This window comes from Nymphaea colorata, chromosome 7, assembly GCF_008831285.2.
Source record: "Nymphaea colorata isolate Beijing-Zhang1983 chromosome 7, ASM883128v2, whole genome shotgun sequence".
Classification (NCBI taxonomy): Eukaryota; Viridiplantae; Streptophyta; class Magnoliopsida; order Nymphaeales; family Nymphaeaceae; genus Nymphaea; species Nymphaea colorata.
In genome coordinates, this window is record NC_045144.1 from 1891798 (window position 1) to 1901396 (window position 9599).

Consider the following 9599-nt stretch of genomic DNA (forward strand, 5'->3'; position numbering starts at 1 on the left):
GCTGGCCTGGGCCATGCTTAGGTTAGAGACTTTGATAGTCAGGCAGCCGCCCCGGCAGCGGGCGCAGGGTCCAGGCTGTCTTAGTGGAAGAAGCTGGAAATGTCTCTAAAAACTCTATTGTTGCATTTTCTCAAACTTGCCGCCAGCAACTAATTATTTGTGGCCTTTGTTATTCCTAATCTAGTTCTCTGGTTGGCGTTCCCATAAAGAAATTTGTCATACGTTCTTGAATGTTCGCGTTATTAGACGTATAATTTGTCAAAAGCCAAAACCTGGGAATGCAAGTCCATTTGGGCGGCCCCCCAATAATAACTGGAAGAGTAGTCCATTATCATTTATGAAGGAAAGTTGTTCCGAGTAGGGTCGGCCGTAGATGTTGGAAGTCCAACCTTCCGTCGTCAACTTTCCCTTGGGCGGCTGGTAAGAAGTTTCAACCCTTACGATTCCTTGAACCTTTCTTCATATGGCTGGCAAAGCGAATTACATGTAAAGGGCATTTGCATCTTTAATGGATCTCGGTTGGATATGGGAATCGGATTTGGATTCAATTATGAAACTTCGTGTATAATCTGTGATTTTTGCAAATTTAAGCAAGTTAACAGAAAAATATTGAAAAGGTCATTGATTTACAAACTTCACAAAATTAAAAAAAAAAAAAAAAGGATCATTTACTCATTTGAAATGTGTGTTAGTTTACTTGATCGGATACGTTGTCGTATGTAAGTGCATTTAAGTTGAAATTTTATTAGCAGTACTTCAAATAATAACAATATTTTTTAAAAATTTTATTTTCCCCATAGAATTTTGTTTCTTATAAAATTTCAAATGACATAAACCCATTATTTTACTGCCAAATATCATACCCTCCTCTCCAGGCTATAATTATATTAACATAAAAATGAAACTGATGCCATTTTGGTCAATCTGACCTCGCTATTCATCCAAGGTAAAAGTTTGTGGTGGGCTCAGTCCGAGTAGCTTGTAAAAAAAAATGTAAATGTGGCAGTTATCCAAAATCTAGGTATGTTATTCCCGTGTACGAAATTATAGCAAACAGATTGGACTAAAAGCCAAATTATCCTTTGCGGCCGTCCTCCCTCTAGCGTCCGTCGCTATTTGTATGGATCCTTCCTCGTCTCCACCGCCTCCCTAACTCCTCCCCGCTCTCCCTTTCTCTGAACAGCGAGTTGTTTGCGATCGATCGCTCTGCAATCGCTGCCTGCCGGAGATGAGCACCTATCTGAAGGACGGCGACGTGGAGGAAGGAGCGGCGGCGTCGCTCTACCCGATGATGACGGAGAACCCCGAGCTGCGTTGGGCGTTCATCCGGAAGATCTACGCCATCCTCACCGTGCAGCTCCTCCTCACGGTCGCCGTCTGCGCCGTTGTCGTCGCCCTTCACCCGACCGCCGACTTCTTAGTCTCGACGAATCTCGGACGGTTTCTCTTCAACGCCAGCCTCGTTATGCCGTTCGCCAGTGAGCACAACTGCCATTTCCTTCCGATTCTCTCTTCACTATTCCCCGATCTTAATTTCCTTCCCTTTATTAGTAGACCTTGAAGGCATTTTTACTCTTTTTTTTTTCCTGCTTTTTGTGATTTAAATTCCTTCGAATTTTTGGTGCGTTAGATGCCTAATCCCGATTACCTCTTTGCTTCTTCGTTTGCCAAATGGCATGAGATTAGGTTATATGTTATCTGTATTTCAAAGCAGGTTATAAAAGTGAAACTTGAATGATTTTTTCCTGTCTTGACGTTGTCATTGTTCCATAGCATAAGGTCTTCTCTAAGTCATATTCATAAAACAGTTATATGTTTATGTTATAACCACACGAGCTCTATGAGAGTGTGCCTTGATGGCATAACATATTTTGTTTTTCTAGAAAATATTTGGTGGCAACTGTTTCATTTTTCTCGGAATATTTTTGTGCTTCTTTAAAATTTTTTATATTTTGTGGTTTTTTTTTGGTGTAAAGTGAACTACGTCATGCATCCATGATTATCGGTTGTGACGCAGAAGCCTATCTTTAGGGGTGCACAACCAATCAAGCTCGACTGGAACTCCCTCGAAAATTGTCGACTCAGTTCGACTCGTTTATAAACGAGTCGAATTCAAGCTTAGAATGATACTCGAAACAATAAACGAGTTGAGTTCGAGTTTTAAGAACTCAAACTCGTTTATATTCGACTCGACTCATTATAAACTCATTAAATGTTAAAAGCCGATACAGTAATTTATTCAAACCGGTTTATTCAAACCGGTTCACCCGGGTTGGGTTTTTAGTTTTACTTCATTATTTTCTCCCTTAACCCGCGCAAGCCCACTTTAATTTTGTTTTAAGTTTTTAATTTTCCCACCATTTTTCGTTCTTTTCATCTTTTTCTTTTCCCTCCCTTCACCCCCACGCAACCACCTAGCCATTTACTTTCATTATTACATTTTCATAATTACTCATTCTCATCAATTTCCCTCTCCTTTCTCTCTCACCTTACACTCGTCGTTCACGGTTCACCCACGCCTTTCCTCCTCAAACACGCCTGCGGCTCCCCTCCCCAACTTCTCTCTCGCGCGCTCTCTCTCTCTCTCTCTCTTCAGAAGGCTGAAGGAGAGGCAGGTCGGGGCAAAATGAGGTCTGCATAGAGGACGGCGTGCAAGAGGAGGGCGAGATTTATGCCGATATGGTCGGAGCTGAAGACGGTCAGACTTCATTTTTCAAGGTTAGAGCTAGGGTTTCTTTCATTTGGGACTCTTGGGCACCGATTCACAACACTTCAGAAATTGGATTTTTTTTATTTAGGAATTGGGTCAAATGAAGAGGAGGACGGGTGCTCTCCGCGAAATGCAGGCCAAGATAGAGAAGTAGATGGGTCCAGGGCAATGCGTGAGCAAATGTGTCATTTTTTTGCAGATGTCCTTTTTAGTTGAGTTCATTTTTTTTGCTTTTGTTTCATCTTTAAGTTGGAGATCAGAAGTTGCAATGGGCTAACAGAGTTACTCGTTAAGCGAGTAGAGCTTGAGCTCGACTTAGTATAATCGAGTCGAGCTTGGGTTAGGAAACTTGACTCGAGCTCGAGTTTGACTCGACTTAGTATAATCGAATCGAGCTTGAGCTCGACTTAGTATAATCGAGTCGAGCTTGTGTTAGGGAACTTGACTCGAGCTCGAGTTTGAACTCGTCTTCCCGCGGTGTTGATTTTCCGTACCATCCTTTCGGGGATCGACCCATCTTTATCCTTCCATTAATTAAAAATTACAAAATTAACAGGAACGATGTCCTATGGATTCAAAATGATCAGCAAGATCCTTTTCTTATGAAGTTAAAAGTGGAATTTTGGAAAAAAAAATTCTTATCCTACAAAACTAAAAGTGAGGTCAAGGCAACGATCGAGCCCAACGACCAGCTTTTGTCAACTTGCAGATGGTGAGGGGCAATGGCCGCAAAGGGGCGGATGAAATTACGCGCTTGATGAGATTGAAAGGCTGTGGGTGTTCAACATTGACCTCACGTTGCGATAAGAGTGACGTCTCACCCTTTTAATGAAAAAGACATCTTTGTCAGTTTTCACTTGTCTTTGTGAGAGGGACTATTTTTTAATGTTATCTCAGTTTTCACTTTTGTCTCTGTGAGAGGGACTATTTTTTAATATTAAGATAACTTGGGGGGCCAAACATATTAGCTGCTACACTGATTTTAGATTATAATTTATTATCATATGTTTCTTTTCCATTTTAACTACGAAGTGTAACGGATCTTGTCTCTTAATTTAGGCAACACCTTATGCAACTGTACATTCTAGTTTAACTGTATTTTTATCTTTCCTTATTTTCTTCCTATTCTTTTAGAAAAGGAGAATCTTGATCTTGGCCGGTTTTGTATATCATTTTGCAGTGGCAGAGCTACATTATTGTTGGTGTGGGAAATTGCCCACACCAACAAAAAAAAATTACATTACTTACATGCAAAAACTTCATTAATTTTTAATTTTTTACATGTGAGTATTCCTTAATATTTGAAATTTAAATTTAGAGTATCCCTCAACAAAAAATTTTTAGCTCTGCTATGTGTCATTGTGTATCCTTTTTCTTCGTATAGTGGAAAATCAGATATTCATCTTCTTCTTGTCTTCTTCCTGTTTTCTCATTCTCAAGTCTTTTAGCGGACGATAATTTAGATGACGATAATTTAGATATAACTACTCATTGCACTTTTATATTAGACTGATTATTGATTATGCACTTAATGGTTAAAAAAATGGTGCTTTTTCGAGTGAACGATTGGTATTAATCTCACCACCTAAAAAAATGTTTGAAGGCTGCCCTCATCCCCCTTGCTTCTAGGGTCCTGAGCTGTATCGGTGTCGGCGATAGCAACAGTTAACTCTTTAACTTAGATGTCACACCCTACCATCTTAAGGCACAGAAGCGCCCACAGAAATCTAACTAGATCTAATCTAACTAGAGATCTGCTTTTATACAAGCTCCTAACTCGAGACGAGCTATGCTAAGCCCCTTAAAGGCAAAAAAAAGAAAAGGATGCTTTTGCAAAAATGAAACACAATAAATTTCTAATATGGTCTATGTCATAGGGATTATATTGTGGAGGTCTCTAAGGCCGTAGGGTGGGGTAAATGAGCGCAAATCCAGCTCGAATATTATGGGTGTTATTTTAATGGAGATTGTAGTACTAGACTAAAGGTGCAACATTCCCTTAATCATCCTTTAAAAACTCACCGAGTCAATCTGGTGAGGCAAGTGACTCAGCTCAGCTCGCCTCCTTACCGAGTCAACCCAGTAGGGTGACTCGTTTTATTTCATTCTTCAATATATTTTATTGCTGTTGATAGTTCATACAGGCTAAAATATAAGCTATGTTTGTCATTTTACTAAAAATAGTTTAGTTTATTAAAATCAAGAAATATTAACGAAATTGATTTGAGTTTACTTAATGTCTTTTCATTCAACATGCTAAATTGCAACAATTCATGGAAGATGAACTAGTTGTGGCTTCACTTTACTTTAGTTTTTCTTTTTTTTTTTGAATAATATAAGTGAAATTAAGTCATTTACAAACCTCTTACGTAAATATTAAACGATCTTAATGTAAAAATTAAAGACTGCCTATATGTGGCTTCGCCACTGATTACTTTAGTCCCATTAATCTATTTTGGGTAGAATATGTCCATTGTTCAGCATCTTTTTCTTCATATGAATTCTTCTATTTCTTGGTGTTTCTCATTTCCTATAACAAAGGGCGTTTCCTAGTTTTAAATATTATATGGGCTTATCCGATTTTTCTTAGAATCTGCCTCAGAACCTTCAGTCGGGCACAAGTGTTGAGATTGAGACTATAATTTTCTTTTTATTTTCGTGCTGATAGTTCTCATCCCCATGTACATCTTCCGGCAAATGCATCCGGTCAATTTTGTATTTCTGGGACTATACACGCTCTCCATCAGCTTCCTCGTCGGATTCGCCTGCGCCCTCACCAACGGTAAGCCAACTCTTTGTTCCTGACTGCCCACATATTTTGCATGCTTCCTCTACTTGCATGACGTTCCATCGCCGTTTAAAGTCTGCCTCAGTCGTATTCTTATTCTTTCACAGACACTTTTTTTTTTCCGCATCAATCGAAGTTGTTTTTATAGTGTTAAAACAAGCTAAAATCCTCAATGTCGACCCCTTCGACCCTAAATCTTGCTTTGAGAAACTTAGCATAGTTGGTCAGAATGGCAGAGAAGTGTAAGGTCGGTCATCAATTCAATACTCATGAACGCTACACCCTTGGATTGTAAGCAGTAAATGTGTGATGTTTAATTGATGGGTATCATTCCCCTTTCTAAATCTCCAAACACCTCTAATCATCAAGAGGAGGAGGAGGAGGAAAGGGAAGGGGCGTGAGCTTGTTGAGGGTATTCTCCATCCACTAAAACCATGTTCTAATTAAGCATGATTTAAGTTGAGGGACATTATTCTTTTTGCTCCTTCGAGTTAGCAGTAGGGCTCAGCATCGGGCCAGCTTGAGGCTTGGCAATGCTGGGCTCGAGCACTTCCAAAGACATTCCTAGCAGCCCATGCCCGGCCCCCTTAGCTTATCTACTTTATGCATGTTGGATATTCGGTTTGATAGCACTCTTATTTGAAACCTTTTAATATTTCATTTTTTAATACCTCAAAAACTCTTGGTGATGATGCATCAAGAATTTCTAAGGAAACACTCGGCCACAGAGTTTTTAAATCGTCATTGCAACCCACAAACTGTTTTGAAGGTAGCCGGCAGTCAGCATATATATATATATATATATATATCAGGAGAGAGATAAATAAAAAAGTGGAAGATGAGACTTAAATATATGTATCAGTCCAGTCGGACCAGCCCAACCTTGAGAGTTTTTTTATTGGGTAGTCAAAGGTCAAATAACCAGTCCAAACCCAGCCATCAGCCATGAGCCCAGTACCTACCACCCACCGGTTACCTAGCTAGCCTGATGTCCACCCTCAGCAGCAGCGAGGAAATAGAAAGGATCAAGACGACCAATGTAAATAGTAAGATGGGAGAAATATTGCTACAGTTTGTAGCATTTGACAAATTTCATGACACTACCGAATCCTCATAAAATTCACAAAAACAAGTGCGTTCTTAAATTATAGGCAAATTGTGGACTACAAAAGAATGTTTTCCTGAGGTTTACATTTTACATGTCATATATTTCTTTGGAAGCAGGATAGACTCTGAGTTATAAAAAGAAGTGAGTGTCATTACTTCGTGGGAATCGTAGTGTTTAATTCCAACCAGGAGCGAACACTCTGGCCTAATCAGGGTGGCCGAGTGACTAAAATGCCAATGGATGGATGGTCGACCATAAAAATTGATCACCTCCCTCTCTCTCTCCTATGGACAAAATTGAAAAACTGGAAATAACCTTTTTAATAAAAACAAAAACATCGAGTAGTTAGGACCCTTAGTACAGGTCCATGTGTTCGAGGCTAGAGACGACCAAAAGGCCTTTAATGTTAAAATGAACGATCCAATATAAGGGCAAAATCGGAATGAAAAATTTCCCATTCAAAAATGACGAAAGTGCCCCTCTTCTTAACCATGCTGCCTCGTGAATTCAATGACTGGTCTAGTTCAAATAGTTACAAAAAAAAACACGTTTTTCGAAGAAAACGTGAAAAAAATGCGATAAATTAACTAGCTGTTTAAAACTAAAAAAAAAACACATTTTTTTTTTAAAAAACATTAAAACGAAAAAACACATTTTTAACTCATTTTTTTCAGTTTTTTAATGTCAAACAATTGTTTTCATTGTTTGTTTTTTATTTGTTGTTTATCTTTTGATGTTTGGGTTATTAGTTTCTCACTTATTTTATTTTTTTTTCTATTTTTAGTTTTTTAAAATTTATTGTTTTTTTCCTTTTTTTTCAAGCTCGCTGTATTATACTAAAAAAAACTTCATCGTTTAAAACTCCGAAACGTTATTTGTGACTATGATTCAAACATCGACAATGCCACTATTTAGTTAGGTCTAATGTACGTTAAAACAACGGAAAATGATTAAGAGTGATATTGCCAAAGCTGTCAACCAGCAGGGTTCCTAGAGTGTTCTTCCAGGAGAAACTTTGGTTTACCAATAGATAGGGCTGAACACGAGCCGAGTCGAGCCCGAGCTCGGTCAGCTCGAACTCAGCTCGACTAAGTAAGACACGAGCTCGACTCGGCTCGAGCTCGAATATAGCTCGACTATCCTGCCTCAAACTCGAATATAGCTCGACTATCTTGCCTCGAACTCGACTCGATAGTCACTTATCGAGCTCGAGCTCGACTCGATTAAGCTCGATAAGCTCGTTTACAGTCATCCATACTTGTTGAGCTTGACTGAGGCTCGAATACGTGAGCTCGATTAAGACTCGAACCGGTTTTTTTAAAACCGATATGTTAATGACGAGCCGAGTCGTGCTTTAACGAGTCCACATGAGTGAACTCGAACTCGACTCGATTAGTTAAACGAGTCGGCTCGTAAACTCGAGCTTGACTCGTTTAACTAATGAAGCAGCTCGAACTCGCTTACGAGTCGAGCTTAAATGAGTCGAGCTCGAGTAGCTCGACTCGTTGTGCACCCCTACCAATAGATATCAGAAAAGTGAAGCAGATTCACTGACTATTATAACACACTGTTCTATGACAATATCATTCTTAGGAAAAATTCATGGGACACTAATAGTGGTTGTTATGGCCAAACAAACCATTTGGATGCAAATTTCCACGAAATTAACAGACTGAAACTCGGCTCCTCTACATGCATTGATGATGATATGCAACTTATAACAAGAGAATCTGTAGCCTCAGTCGCATAACTTTGATTTCTAATTTAGGTACCTACCCAGATCAACATATAATTTTTAGCTGCAAGTTTCTGATCTGAGCCATACGCCCTTTTCTTTCAAAATTTCATGGCACCTACCCCACAAAAAAATCACACCTTACTTTTGTTAGCTAAGTAACTCTTTTTCTGACAAAGTTGCACTCGATTATTGGTTGGAGTAGGTAGGGCCGTCCTGGAAGCTGCTTCGGTGACCGTTGTCCTTTTTCTCAGCTTGACTCTTTACACATATTGGGCAGCAAGGAGAGGCCATGACTTCCAATTTCTCAGGCCTTTTCTCTTTTCCTCATTGACGACTCTTATATTCTTTGGCTTCCTCCAGGTATGCCTCCAAGTAGAGATTTTCCAATCGACCAATAGTTGATGAAGTATTCTTGTTCTTTCGATTAGTTTGTTGTAACTGTTGAACTCCTGTCATCTTTTCTTCGTATATGTCAGCTTTTTTTCCCTTTCTCGGGAATCGCCTCGATGATCTACAGCATTATCGGGATAATAATCTTCAGTGGATATGTAATCTATGACACGGACGACCTGATCAAGAGATACAGCTATGACGAGTACATCTGGGCTTCATGCAGATTATATCTGGACATCATCAATCTGTTCCTCCTCCTGCTTCGTTTGTTTGGGTCCAATAGGGAATAGTTGGCTTATATATCATTGACCCTCTATTTCTTTTGGAAAGATGGGCAGTTGTAAGAAACATTGTGGTTATTTTAGCATCAAATTTTAACTTTCAGCCAAATGGCATATATATGTATATATGGCGTGGCGGCCTGAAAAAAGAAATGCATGGAGAGGCCATTGGAAGGGGCGGTGGGTGCTTGATGAAAAATTTCTTTTATGCATGTGGAGTCTGTCACGTCTGCCCATTGGCCCAGCTAGCATCACCAACATTGGATGGGGGCCAAGAATATACTACCAAAACTTAAAAAAAAAAAAGACAGAGAGAGAGAGAGAGAGAGAGAGAGAGAGAGAGAGAGAGAGAGAGAGAGAGAGAGATGGGAGCTGCTGACCAACAGTTGCATGTGTGTGCAGTGGCCAGAGCCATCAAAGTTTAGCTAAGGGCACTAATCCATTTGGTTATTGTAATGGATTTGATGCATGTGGTCTGGTGTGGCCGTGTGTGTGCGAGAGAGATAGATGGTTGTCCTCATTTGCAATAGCCAATAGATACGTTAAGGAATTGGCAGTGGTCGAAGAGAAGGGATCCATTG

General features: G+C 39.6%; 1 protein-coding gene across 1 annotated transcript; it reads left to right on the top strand.

Annotated features, from left to right (window-relative positions):
* Positions 1-1151: 1151 nt before the first annotated feature.
* LOC116257051 (protein LIFEGUARD 3-like) lies at positions 1152-9178 on the top strand. The gene is made up of 4 exons (XM_031633666.2): positions 1152-1478; positions 5379-5492; positions 8547-8704; positions 8821-9178. Exons 1-4 carry the CDS (start codon positions 1229-1231, stop codon positions 9025-9027), a joined length of 729 nt encoding a protein of 242 aa, XP_031489526.1. The 5' UTR covers positions 1152-1228; the 3' UTR covers positions 9028-9178.
* Positions 9179-9599: the final 421 nt, after the last annotated feature.